The 14,995-nt window shown below is 32.7% G+C and overlaps 1 protein-coding gene across 1 annotated transcript; it reads right to left on the bottom strand.

Annotated features, from left to right (window-relative positions):
* Positions 1-2,927: 2,927 nt before the first annotated feature.
* LOC127739440 (uncharacterized) lies at positions 2,928-9,192 on the bottom strand. The gene is made up of 5 exons (XM_052251210.1): positions 9,127-9,192; positions 7,697-7,747; positions 7,015-7,065; positions 5,618-5,683; positions 2,928-5,005 (listed from the first exon to the last, which is right to left on the bottom strand). Exons 1-5 carry the CDS (start codon positions 9,173-9,175, stop codon positions 3,012-3,014), a joined length of 2,211 nt encoding a protein of 736 aa, XP_052107170.1. The 5' UTR covers positions 9,176-9,192; the 3' UTR covers positions 2,928-3,011.
* Positions 9,193-14,995: the final 5,803 nt, after the last annotated feature.

Raw genomic sequence — 14,995 nt, 5'->3', positions numbered from 1 at the left:
TGTCATTTTAGCGATATAACTTTTTTTAACAGTGTCATAAAGCGGGAGGTTTGGCATGCCATTAAACCAGGTTCAACCCACCATTTTTTCTTAAAATGTCCTGTACCAAGTCAGGAATATGGCAGTTGTTATCAAATAGTTCGTTTCTATGTATGTTGGCGTTTGTTTTTGGTGCACTTCATTGTTCCTGTTGTTCTTTTGTTTTCCTCTTATAGTTGATGTGTTTCCCTCGGTTTTAGTTTGTAACCAGAATTTGTTTTCTCTCAATCGATTTATGACTTTTGAAAACCGGTATACTACTGTTGCCTTTATTTATACAAATAAATCTAACAAATACGCCAACAATTTTTTTTTGTAGTTTATAGTTCATACAGTATAGTAAAACACAATGACATATTCACTTTATGGATTAAGTACAAATTAAGTAAAACATAAATACAAGGGTATACAAAATGAAAACAACACCATAAAAACCTGATGCGTCCGAATTGCATCTTTGGACCCAACTGCATTAGAAACGCACAAAGCCAAAACTCCTAAGCTGGATGCACAAATACCGAGAGTCATACCAGCAAAAGGAACACAATAGTACAGAGAAAAATAGAGGGAAAGCTGTACAGTAAATAAAATAATACAAAACTTCAGCACATAAAATATATTGCTCTATACCATCCTACATTATTTGTAAAGTAGACGCTAATTATTTAAGTATAAAGCAAAACTCTTTAAAGATACCGGGCTTAAAATTTTGTTCGCCAGACGTCTACAAAGACTGATCAGTGACGCTCGAAGCAAAACCGTTTTAGGCCAAATAAAGTACGAAGTTGAAGAGCATTTTAGATCGTGGTACTTTCCGATGAAATTTTTGAGAAAAAGGGCGAGACATTCTGTGACAAAACCCTGGCTGATTTTTTTTTTTGCTCAGACAACGGTGACGTTTTCCAAAGTCTGAGTAACAGTTCATGCTCTTGAATATCTTAATAATCTCTAATTCAGGAGGACATACTAATTCGACCCAAGCAGAAAAGTTTGGATTGTTAATGGAAAGAATATTATCAATATACATGTGTGTGAAATTATATGATCTAGCTTCGTTTATCTACTTGTTTTTCACCAGTGTCTGAAGGAACTCCGACACATATGTAAATAAGAAAAGGTCAACCAGGAGATGGTTTTAAAGGGTGGAAACATAGAAAGTTTTGATGAATTATTTCAATGAAAACGAAGATGTAAAATGTTCTAGAAGTGTTTTTGAGTTCTAAAGAATCCACATATGGCCAATGCCATTACGCGAGTAAACAGAATCAAAGTATTTCTGTAATCCTTTTTAACTGCGGACAAACTTTTGGTTAATCTAACAGACAATTCCTTGGCAGAACATGCAGATGAGCGGGCAATGTACCGTTTTTTGTATGGAGCTTTTGTTAAGTTTGGGTGTCCAATACAAACTAAGTAAGTCCTCAAATTTGTTGCTCATTGAAATATTCAATGAGGCCATGAATGACTTATAGTTTGCCAAGATCTCATCTTTGTCAAAAGTTACGATTAATGATAAGAATAGCCGTGTAGTTTGCATACCCAACTATATCAGTCTTATTCAGGACCGATAACTCTGTCGATAAGTATTGGCGGGTATACAATGTTGAAATGTACGCAATAACATATTTTTGTACACAAGTTTAAATTTCAATATGGATTTTTTAATGCCTGGATTTTGATTAAAACAGTATTATTTTTAACAATTATCGTGAAACAATAATATTTGGTTATTTTTTAAAGCAAAAATCAACTTATCGAAGAATTTTTCATAATGTTCACATGTTCTTATAGTTCTTTATGATATTTATTTCTTCGGTAGTGTACACGGGAAAGAGAATTATATATTTGAACATTTTAGAAAACTTGTGTATATCACTAAAACTAAACTTTGGAAATACATGTGTACACAGGTGTTAATGTCACCTGATGGCTTTTGGTTTGACACAATTCCTTTACATTGCCTGACAATTTGTTGTTACGTAACTTTATAACTTAAATCTGAGTTAACCTGTTCGTATGTTGGTCATAGAAACTTTAAAGGGACATTAACTTTAATAGATACATAGCATTTATCTATTGTTGTGCATGTTTCTTTCTCTCGAGACGAAAATGTGTTTTCTAAAAAGAATATATTATTTTTCTATATAAAGATAAATTATACAGAAAAAAGGGAAAAAATCTTTTAAAAAATTTTTCTTATAAATTTCAGTGGTAACTATTTTTTTCACTTCACACTTGAAATAATTTATTTTTTATCAAGAAATTTAGAAATCAATCATACCAGAATATCAACGAAGGAAATAACAGAAACAGCACAAATTCTACTTGGAAAATACAAAATGTTTAAGAATACATGCGACACTTCCTAACCCATCCGCCATTTTGAAAAATCCCGAAAAAATCACTTGTTTAAATCGATGTGGGGCATAATTTGCCCTCAATTTAAACTGTTTCGCCAGATACATTTTTTTTATATTCTAAATCGAGCAAAGTATTACTTTTATTTACGGAATTTGTGAATTTGATGTACAAGTAGACATGGGGTCGCTAGATTTAACATTGAGTCAACGGGGAAATGACGAGAAAAAGTACGATTATTACGAATCTCAAGGGACGTAATTTAGTCAAAAATTAAACTGCCAGAACCAACATTTTTAAGTAGAATTATGTTCGAATACCAAGGATATAGTTGCAAAAATTAAAAAACGGGTCAGATTAATGAGAAAATTGAACTTTCTTTAAGAACCTATGCATTTAATATGGGACAAAATGAAACAAAATGGCGGCTCGCTACGTCACCAAAGTCACGTGATGTCTTACTTAGTTGGATATGGACGAAAAAGTCGTCAACTTTGATCTTATTTTATAGTTATACGCATACAACAATATAAAAATAAAAATTTTATTTTAATAATGGTGTTGAAACAATAATCATTAATTTTAAGAGATCAAATGTGAATAGTGTGGTTTTTTTAAAGATGTCTGCATCCACATCCGGTAGGGCCACAGAATGAAGCTGCTTGGTTTGGTTCCCAGTTTGGATCTAGCTGATTCAAAATTTGTTCCACATCCGCCACTGTAACTTGGTTTTGACTTGCAACTTGCGTCAAACAAGGACAAAAAAGATAATCTTTACATGTTTTTAAACTATTTCGTATTCCTGAAGCAAGCTCCCTCAGTTTCATAGCGTCAGCAGTCAACTTACTGTAATCAGTTGATGTTACGACAGAACAGTCAGGTCGGAAGGGTACTAAGTTTATAAAATCATATGTCTGTTTGGATGGAAATTCTTTCGATATTATACATATGACATCTCTATCAGTAACTGAACTTCCAAATGCTGCAACATTTGGATCGCTTACACCTAAATACGCATTATGGACAGCATCTAAGAGTCCCGTAAGAGATTCCTCCGTATTTCCATTCACAGATTTTATGACAATTTTTCGCATAAGTCTTGATTTCCTCTGCAACAATGCTTCAGACGAAAATTCTTGAAATGCTGTACTATTTACCTCACATCGAGGGCGGAATGGTTCTAAAGAAAAATAATCGTACTCTGAAATATCAGCACGTACAATAGATACGGTGCATACCAAATCTTTTGATGTCAACTGATTGCCAAAGTTTTTCATAGTCTGTGATGAACTGAATCGCAAAATGTTTTTAACATCAGCAAAAATGTCTGAAACAGGTTCATTGTTTTCTGATTTAGATAGCGTATTGTTATACAATACCAGACGGGCCCTCATCTCGTCTTCAATGACAGTCATATTATTGTCCACGTCTTTCAAAAAATCTATGACGGCAAGCTGGTTTGAGGCCAGTGAAGTTTGAACCAGTTTATTAAAGTCAATCGTAAACAATGGACTATTTGTATCCACGGGAAGTTTTGCTAGTCCTACAACTTCAGAAAAATTACTGTTTTGTGACGCATTTATCATTAAAGCTTTAAATGGTAAGGTGATATTCTTGAAAATATCAATCGTTTCTTTCCATATTTGAGCTGTTTCGTCTTTTTCTTTGCGAAGTTGAGTTAAGTTGCTTTGCAAGTTGTCATGGTACTTTTGATAGCTTGCACGGGCCTTTTCCATTTCAGTGGCAACTTTGCTCCATTCCTTGACTGTAACATATTGCATAATGCCATCACCAAGCATCCCTATTCCGGTCATTATACCTTGTGACCATGATAGTTTGTAATTTTTTACAAATTTTGCCCTTACAGCTGGATTCTTTATGAACTGTTTAACGCCATTCAACTTTGCAATGGGCTTTCTAAATGTATGGGCAAGTTTACCTTTAAATCCTTTCCAGTTATTAATTCTTTTCCATTTTTTTAAGCTAGCTCCGAAATCACGTAAGTTCTGCCTAAAGTTCTTTGCCATTTGCTTGAAAGCTTTTGGCACAAGTTTTAATTTCTGAACAGTTCCTCTCTTTGTCTCAACTTCAAGTTCACTGTTCCCCATTCGGTCCCATAATGATTCTTGTGTTGTTGCAAGAATGTCTTCGTTACTAACCATGTTGTAAGCATTTTGAAATGATTTAGTAAACTTACTGACTGATGCTTCCACTAGATAGTGAATCGCTATGCTTAAAAGAGCGTTTTGTTTATGAGCTGCCAACATTTGGGTGAGATCGGCCAGTCTGTATTCAAGTTGTCCCATTACGCTATTTAGGTATAGCTCAAACGTAAGATTATTAATTGACGACGAGGCTGGTAACTTAAGTTCGAGTTGTGCTACTAAGGTTTCCTCGATATCTTGCAGGGATTCAACAATCTGAATAGTATGGTTTATATAGTATGATATATAAGCGTTATTAGTTGTTGCTGTTTTCAAATCGAAGAAGTTCTTCTTTGCCAGTACATATTCCTGTTCATATTGACTAACCATACCCTTTATTATATTGTCAAGACGCTTTATTTCGTCTCTGTCAGTGCAGATACTTTTATAGTATATACACCCATCTGAAATCAAAGATATGGAATATTGAATTTGAATTTATAAAATCTGATGACATCTTTGCTATAATGTATATAAAACAGTCAAAAATAGACAACTGAAAATTAATTAAAACGATCAATGCATTCTCGAAAGTGCCAATAACGGCCATCTTTGGTTCATAATATAATGCAATGTCTGATAATTCAGGTTTTTGTTCAAACTAAATGGTCAAAGGTAATATTATTGGTTGTGATTTTTTTTCTGGTAAAAGAGAAATAACCACAATAATGAAAAAAAAAGTGTCATCGCCTAAAATGGATATACTTATGTCTGGTAGGTCCGATACTTACTCCGAACGCCTGTATTGTGTTTCATAATTTAATCACCAATTGCAGATGGCTCTATAAGTAATTGTATAGAATTGAAAATGAAATGCTATAGAAGTGCATGTTGGTTGTTTGTGTCGTTGGGTTGCTGTCTCATTGACCTAATTTCAACTTTTTATTTATATAAATACATTGCAAGCTGTTTATGTGATAAATTCAATATTTATTGAGAGTCGTTTTTTTTTGCATAAGTTTCTATAGCAATATGGAGGCGAGAAATGCCCTTTCTACGATAATGCCCAAATTTACCTGATAATGCAGCTCCGAGCACAAGTCCGAGGCTTGTAGTTCTAAGCAAAATTGAGGCGCCTGTAACTAAAATTGAAATAAACATGTCAAATTTACGTAAAAAAAATAAATGGTGTTCATTGATTATCACAAATAATAAATAATAATTTACATTCTTGTATAGTTTCAATTCTAGAAGTGTGAAATTATCCCAATACGTCCCCATGTCGACATAAGAAGTAAACAAGAAGTTGAACGCCTGGTCCTGCAAGCCATATGATAACCCACTAACTCCTCACTATCAAGCTGCTGATCAATAGTGACGTCATTCTGTTTAGTAGCTCACGAGAATAGACTTAGTGTGACGGAAATATTTGTTTGATAAGCGGACGAGCGGATTAACGGGTGAGCAAGGTGATTGCAAACTTGGTTTTTATTTCTATACCTTAGTGCCTGGGAACATATCTCCGAATGTGTGAATAAATGATCACACCTAGTACAGAAATCTCCATTTGCAGTGCCGTTACGATATGAAAATAAGGAGATGTGGTATTATCATCATGAGACAACAGTCCAAAAATTATACGACAAAGATGTGAAGAATAACAGGTCACCGTACGGCTTTCAACAATTATCAAAACCCATACCAAATAGTAAGCTACTAGTATATAAGATCCAGGGATAGTAAGCTACTAGTATACAAGATCCAGGGGTGACAAAATGTAAAACAATTTAAAAGGTAAAGCAACCAGACTGATTTATAATAATTATTGTAACAATTTATAATACATCAATAAACGGAAAACCATTATGGAAAATAGCTACTAGAGACAACCGCTTGATTACAGTCTCTATGCTTGGGACAGGTCCATAAGGAATGTGTTGAGGCTAACCATGTTTGTGAGCGCTCAACTCTCATTATCCTAGGGTAGTAGTGTATTAACAAACTGTAAACAAATTACGGAACCAACGAGAATAAGGTCCTTCAAAGGAAGCCGTTTTTGTAATGCCAATTACATAATCAAATATCATACAAAAGGCGCATTACTCCAAATGGTGGTTAAAAATGGAGAAGACAACTTTTATTTCCTTGATATATGAATGATATGTAAAATATTTAAACACGTTTTTTTGTGGAAATTTGTCCTTTTATATTTTAAACATTTGTAACGTTGCATACTTATGTTCCAATAGCGTAGCTAATAAAGATTATTTCAAAAAGACACCAGTACTAACGGCAATCCTGTAATTGTTGTTTTATATTGATCTATAAAGATTGAGCAACACAAACACCTACAAAATCTTGCAGGAGGAACCCAGGTGCTCCAGAAACAGTTCTTGACTAAAAGTAACTCAGAAGAATTAAAAAATGTCTTCAACTTAAAAACACAGATAGAAATTATAAATGTTATACTTACATATTAGGGAACCCCATCCTCTTCTATAACGATGTAATAGTACTCCATTATCTGAAAGGTATGAAAAGTTTGTAATACATTTTGAAGTAATTAAAGTGACGTCTGAAAAGGTTGTTTTTCTTTAAGACTACCTATAATTTTCAAAGTAATGTTAACTATGGTGAAACCACTATATAAATCCCTCGATTCTAAAATTAAGTAAAAAGCATACTTATAATAAAACAATTTTATATGCATTTATTTGTTAGAATTTTTGCAATTTTGATCTTGACAAAAGTCGCCAATATAACCACTACGTGCAATTCCTTTACCATTCAGTGTTATAATATTTTGATGTCAGAGGGTTAAAACAACAATTCATCATGTCCAAAGCCACGATCTTATAATAACCTTATCCTGTGATCGTCAATTGTTTTGTTTAACGATCTGGTGCTGGTATAGACAATGTTCTTTTAACTTAAAATGTTTTCCAAGTTTTGTCGGTATAAGCAAAATGAGCTGTTGTCGGTTAAACATTGGTATGTTCGTTTAAGGTCATGGATACATTTTATTTTATCGATATGCTGTCTATTCCTGATTACGAATTATTGTTTAACCATGCGATACTATACGCCATCCAATACCATTTTGAATAAGTCGGCATATTGTCCATTTTAAAATAATTCCTATCAAATATTCTTACCTAGATTATCACCGATACTCTCATCAGAAACTTTCTTAGGTAAAACGTTTGCTGTTGGTAAAAGGAATTGGATTATTATACATATTGCATAAAACGAAGGAATGATATAAGTTAAAACAAATACGGTAACGTTAAACACACGTTATCGATTTACAGGATTTCTAATATGAAAAGTAAATAATCGATTATAAAACATAGACCAAGCCGATGATGTGAAATGAGGAGTACGGAAAAACTGGTTTAATCCACGTGTTAATTTTTGCTCATTTCAGAGTCAGTAAGGGTGTCAATTCTTTATTTCGTTTACATAAATACCTAATTCGTTTTTTATTTTATTTTTAAGGGGTGTTTTTTGTGTCTTATCAATTCTATGAGGAATCAGAGTTTGATGCCTCCGGTAGTCTCTATTTTTATTCACAACTGCATTATAGATATTATCAATAAGTATAATTGCTATTGTTAATTGTTCAGACATCCTGTGGTGGTTTCTAGATGTCTTTTTTGTGTTTTGTAATGTTATTAGGTGACTGTTGTCTTGATGCATACTCCAAATCTTCTTTTATTCATATATACTGTAATTGAAATATGAGTACATGTAGAAGTCAGTATGCAATAGTTTTACGGCTGGTAAATATTACCCTTATGATTACTGTATATTTTGTTGGAACTGCATTATTAATAACTTATGACATACTAATGAACAAGACTGATTGATTTTTGCCAGAGATGAAATTATATATATATACGTCTAAATATGTGACAACCTTATGATATACATCCCGTGGTTATACAGGGCTAACACCATAATATATGTATTAGATGTAGGCTTCTCATATCTGAGAGGCATCAGCCGGGAAGATATGTGACGACAACATCTGATTTAGATAGAAGTAATGAATGAATATTTTATCTTTACTCTAAAAAGAGCAATATGTTTTGATGAAAACAGGAAAAGTATCATTATCTCAAATTTTCCGGATGAAGTCACACTTTCAGAAGATGTTTTGTAGTTATGGATTTCGAATGAAATCTGAATTACGTATTTTTTTCTGTCATTAAATTGCTTCTGTATGGCAATATGAATCGCTGTATTGTCTTGTCTTTTTCTGGTTTAATTGCCAAAATCTGAACGTTTTGCTTGTAAATGATAACACTTCTATGTAAATATATAAATCGTTAGATAAAACGTCTGTAGTCATATAATACATTTTCTTTATAATTAACCGCATTAACATTTCAATCATTAAAAAATAAAATAAATAATAAAAATACAATAACAATGCTTACAACTTCTTTGTTTATTGTAATTAACTATACAGACGACTAACGTTTTACAAGTGTAATGCGGAGAAACATCAATCACAGAAATATATTAAGTATTTACATTATTCATAAAAAGCTGTCATATATTTTTAATAAAAATACATTACCACTGCAAGCAATAATTATACATAGTAACCACACTACTTTCATCAACATTCCAGAGTCTAAAATAACAAGAGCGATAACAAAATGTAAAATATGATATATAGAAATAAATAAATAATAATGATAATAACAGTATTAAAAACAATTGAAGTGAAAGTCAGTTTCAATTAGATTTCATTCTGCAAGTATTTCATGTATACAAATCAAATAGTTATTAAAAATCTTTTTAATTGCCTTTTTTATAACCTTAAAAATAGTTGTAACACACTCGTCCTGAATATGCATAAAAAGTTTGCCCCTACGTTAAGCAAAAAACAATCAATCATTAAAGTACACACTAGTTTCTTACCTTTGTGTAGGAATTATTAAGTTAAAAATGAATGTTAGTGATTTTTTTTCACATTTATAGGGCAAAAATTGTTTGTAAATACAACCATCATATCCTTGATAAATATCTGTTATGACAACTGACCACACCAAATAAATATCCGTGTCACATCTTTGTTGACGTAAAAGGTCGTAAAAGACGAACTTACAAATAAACCACAGATATAAGTACAAATCACTGTCAGAACAATATGTTCGTGATTTTAAAAGATGTTTTGCTTAGATTAGAAGAAAACATATTACTCATAGTATGTTTGTAAATAAAGTTTTTACAGGTCATCGTAAAATTGACGTAAACTAAGTGGATGATGTCTTTGTGAATTTGATCAGGCTATTCATGGTCTTACTTCTTTCCTAAGGTTATAAATGTGTGATAAGATTTTGTGAGGTAGACGAATCCGTCTTTAAAATAATCAAATTATTTTTGATGTCCATAAGTAGGCAAATCGATCATATTTTGACTTCATTAACGCACTACTTTCGTTTGATTTAAATTGGAATGAAAACAGCTGAATAAGACTGAAAAATGCTATGTTCTGTTAAGACACACAAGATTTTCACCTTGGGTAGACGTGCGTAAATATATTTCTATATTTCTCTTGAAAATGATAATTGTTTTCAAAGAAAGAAAGACTTTCTGTAAAGTTTCTCCAATTTCTCAAGAATGCGCCAATTTAATTAACATTGTAAATATTCTGTGAAAAAGTAAGAACTGGCAAATCGCGTGCCATTCAATTAAAAATTATAAGAGACTGTCAAATATGTTTCACATAAAATTCCTAAATTACATAACATTATGTAAAATAACTCCAAGCTAAGAAAATAAAAACTTAAAATATTAAAAAAAGTTCTTGGCAACTAATCGTAACACTCGTTATTTTGAGTGGAAAAACACAAATTACTGTGACTCCACTATACACTCTTGGTAAATGGTTAGGTGGCAGTGAATCATCAGAATCAACCGCTTTTACAACACCGTTAAAATCACTATGGACATAATTTAAGATTGGTAATTGACATTCAAATAACCAATGCTCCTGCAGCAATACAATATCGTAATTAAAGAATAATTCAGAAAATAATTGATCACATGTTGTAATACTTTTACAGTTAAAAGATAAAATGTTTAAAGGTTACAACACCCTTTAAAACGCTATTTACATTTTATTTTCTGTTGGCACTACCTTCTGTGGTTTATACGTCCTTTTTGGTGAAACAAATGTTGGTCCTTATAAATGCATAATATTGGTTAAGGTATTTCGATAGGTCTGTATATAAGTGGTCATCCTTAAACATGTTTCATTCTGTCTTGTGAATTTGAAGGACCTAAAGTAGAAACATTTGAGTTATTTAAAAGAGGAGAAGTCTGATTTTGTAAATGTTGCATTGCCTCGATTCCTCTCTAGCCTGGTGTATAATATTGAGATAGCAGTGGTTGCGAGACTTGATAATGAGGAGGCTGATATATGGCATTCATTACCGGAGGAATAGTACCAGAATAACTAGAACTATGAACATAGAACGCCACTTTGCCTATCAGATAATTTAACACCGTTGAAAGAACAATAAACGTATTGAATCCATCTTCGAAAGAAAAAAAAAGAAAAATCTTGTCCTTAGAGTTATAGATTTAAAAACAAAAGTATGTAGATCGTCAGTTGCCTGAAACAAAAACATAAAATTGATTAATGATAAACAAACTTATAAATAAAATTGCGGGACCAATATTTTTAGAAAAACAGGGAAATATAATGATGGAAAATTGTATACTGAAGAATGAAAATAAAATAAATGAATGAATAAATAAACAAATAGATAAACAAATAAATAAAATTTGAAAATAAATTGAAATATTACATTTGAAATATATGAATTGCCTTATTAAAGTTGTGAGACAGAATAATTGACGTAAGATTAAGTAATAAATAATTTCGTCTTTTGGTAATAATCAGGTTAAAAACATAAGTAAATCCAATTTCTAGAGTTCTTTTGATCATAGCTATAAAAAGTGATGTTGGGAAATAAAGACAATAAGCCCTATTGTGGTATACTTGCACTCCATAGCACAGATAACTTATAAACTATAAGAGGTAACAAAAAGAAATTATTCAGATGAAGAGATAATGTGATATTAAAATATTGAAAAGAAATATATTTGAAGAAAAATAACTATAAAAGTTAACGAATGACTGTGCTGCCACCTGCAAGACAGGGGGACAGCTAATTAATGGACCGACTATGACAAATATGTGTGAAATAAAATGTGTGTTCACTTGAATATTAATCAAATAACGCAATTGTAGAGTAAAGAAAATACAAACATATTAAACAAATTATGGTATGAGTACGACAGTTGTTTGTCCTGGAACATTGATGAATTTATTGCGTACCATTAAACTTACTAATTATCTGATTTTTTAAAACATAGCTGTACTCGTAACTATTGTTTCAGTTAGGAAAGCCCAAACTTATAAAGTATCTAGAGATTTGAGTTTTTTAATTGCGCGACCTTGTTACCTTTTGAAATAACCAATGAATATAGATAACTTGATTTTCAAATAAAACTGTGTACAAAACATTGTAGATAATGGATAAAAAAATGTTGGTTCTGATCTTGATTCTTTGATGTACATAAACTGTCTTATTAATAAGTATATTATTATTTTTATGCCCCCGCCGTAGCGGAGGGGGCATTAAGTTTTACCCTTGTCCGTCTGTACGTACGTACGTACGTCCGTACGTCCTAACATTGGTTTCCGTTCTCTAACTTGAGTTTGCCTCAACCAAATGTTATGAAACTTATACATAATGCTTATTACCACAAAGCACAGATCAAGTTTGAATTTTGTTGGCGTCACTTTAACCGTTCTAGAGTTATGCCCCTTTATAAATGGAAAAATTGCAAAATATTTAGTTTCCGTTCTCTAACTTGAGTTTGCCTCAACCAAATGTTATGAAACTTATACACAATGCTCATTACCACAAAACACAGATCAAGTTTGAATTTTGGTGGCGTCACTTCAACCGTTCTAGAGTTATGCCCCTTTATAATTTTTTTATTTTCTTCTAAATATCAAGTAATTTTTAAAATTGGAGTTATCTTCCTTTGTCAATGATTATTCATCTATGACCTAACTATTTCTTTTGTTGATTCATATTCCTGAGTATCCTGCATGGTGATTGGTCCAGAACTGCAGCCTCGAAAATTCATCATCTTAGAACTTAGAAAAAGACCAAGAGCATTTAAAGAAAAATACAGATAGACCGTGATAGTGAAATGGACTCGAAATTTAAATGGCTTTTTGAAAAATTGACAGAAATAGAACAATTGTGTAAAATTATGTATATAGAACAATTTGTTTTAAAATCACCGAAATATATTCTAGCCGAAGAGCCAGCACATCAAGGCGACAGAATTACCTAGAAACCTTGAACTATTATTGATTTTACTTGTTATCTCATATTAAACTACATCTTGTTTTCCTAACATAAAGTATTTTTTGGGGACAAGAATTTTGAACCAAACAGGGGTGGATCCAGGATTTTGGAAAGGGGGACGAAGTATGTAAAGATCGGCGAGCGGAGCGGGGCGAAAATTTTTTTGGACCTTTTTTTGACGAAAAAACATAAAATAAGTGTAAAATGCACTTTTTTAACGGTTCCTGACGCAAGGCATGTATATTTTTTAGTTAAAGTGTAAGAGTTGGACATTTTTGATGCCATATTCTCCCCATTAATTGTCTATTATAAAATGATTGGATGGATCCAAAGCTATGTACTAATATATTTGATGTGGGACTTGACATTGACATGGAAAATTCTCGTTTGTTGTATGTTTAATTAGCATAACGTCACGGATTTCTTGTTGTAAACAAGATATACGCCGGGCTATTCAATGATTGATTGATTGATTGTTGGTTGCTTAACGTCTAGTGGCAAATATTTCATGCATATTCAGGACGAGAACAAATTAACAATAAATACAATAGGTAGGTTCTGTAATAGGGGCTTCCGGGATTAAGGTCGGAGAAATTTAGCCTGCCACAGGAAATTAGGGTATATTGGATAAGGACAGAAATTTTGCCTTGCAACAGGTCACCTACGGACCCCTCAAAGAGTTGTTGCAAGGGTTCTTAACGTGCAAAGAGCGTGGCACTCTCCTTACACGAGGCATTGGATTTAACGTCCCCATTCTGACCGGACGTTGCTGCAATTTTGTACATCCCGCACAGCCAAACGGACGCCCCACTTTAGCAAGGGTTTTACTGCCGGTCGGAGGAAGACCAATGGTGACCATACTTCTATTCCCCAGTCACCCTTGGGGGTGCTATTCAATGAAATTTACAATACGACCGACACGAGTTAAGAGAGACATACAAGCAATTCTTATCCAAATGTTTGGTTGAAAGGCCACACCCAGCAGGCAGGTTGCAGTCGGGCCTTGAAAAAGTATTCATTTTATCAGTTCGACGAAACAGACATTCCGGTCAGATATGGAATTTACATGCAAACCCTCGGCCCCAAAAAAATTACGCCCGTTTTTTTATTCATCATGTTCATTTAATGCTAAATAATTCTGTTGGAAATTTTTGTTTCTAATAGCAAAAAAAGTGGACAAGATTATTGTTTTCAATCCAGATACGGCCAGAATTTTTGTTTAAGGCAAAAATCAGGGTCAGAATTTTTCTCTCAAACATCTCAGACTGCCCCCTCAAATCAAATGGTCCGTACCTTAGACCATAGATGGCTATTATATCTATGCTTAGACTTTAAATCTCTCTAGAGCTTATTGTCTGGGGATCATTATTCAGCTATGTTGTTAATAGGCTGGGGCGTGTTGGGTTAAACATGTTTTCGTAGGTAAATAATATTGCTGTGGAACTTTTTTTTTCATGAAAGTGTAATAGAGTATTACTTTCTGTTCGGTGGAATTGTGAAATAGAAGTCAATAAATACGTTCTTGCTCAATCCTTTGTCGCTTTGAAGGTGTCATGATTGTCATCATCAGCCTAAGCAATGTGTTACTGTAATTTGAATTTCAAAACGACTGAGTGACGTTTTTTCGACGCACTGGTCAACTCCGCCGTAGCGAATCACATGATTTTGACATAATCAATAATATATTACAGTAAATACGAGCGAAACATATCTTCATAAGTAAAGAATTGTCGCATAAAAAATAAATACGCGGAAAATGGCAAAGTTCACGAAGTTTAGTCTGATTAATCATTTTACAAAAAAAAAGTGCAAGTAAAAAGGGGGGGGGGGGCGTACGCCCTCTACGCCCCCCTCTGGATCCGCCTCTGCCAAAGGGGTATATATGATGATATACATAATAATGCAAAAATGCGTGATATCTAAAGATAATATTTACTAATGATTTATAATAAAGTTTTGTTGGATAGTGGAAAATGCACAGAAGGTAAAGAGAATATTTATCAATAAATCATAAAATAAGTTGACCACGGAATAGACGTAAATAAA

The sequence above is a fragment of the Mytilus californianus genome, unplaced genomic scaffold, assembly GCF_021869535.1.
Source record: "Mytilus californianus isolate M0D057914Y unplaced genomic scaffold, xbMytCali1.0.p SCAF_4, whole genome shotgun sequence".
Lineage (NCBI taxonomy): Eukaryota > Metazoa > Mollusca > Bivalvia > Mytilida > Mytilidae > Mytilus > Mytilus californianus.
This window is presented reverse-complemented; position numbering and strand designations above follow the sequence as displayed.

Excerpts from the sequence above, each read along its gene's own strand:
- LOC127739440 (XM_052251210.1), bottom strand. The coding sequence starts at position 9,175 with ATGTTGATGAAAGTAGTGTGGTTACTATGTATAATTATTGCTTGCAGT. Across the intron at positions 7,748-9,126 it reads TATAATTATTGCTTGCAGTG|CAAACGTTTTACCTAAGAAA; the intron begins GTAATGTATTTT and ends TTTTACCAACAG. Across the intron at positions 5,684-7,014 it reads AGGATGGGGTTCCCTAATAT|TTACAGGCGCCTCAATTTTG; the intron begins GTAAGTATAACA and ends TTTCAATTTTAG.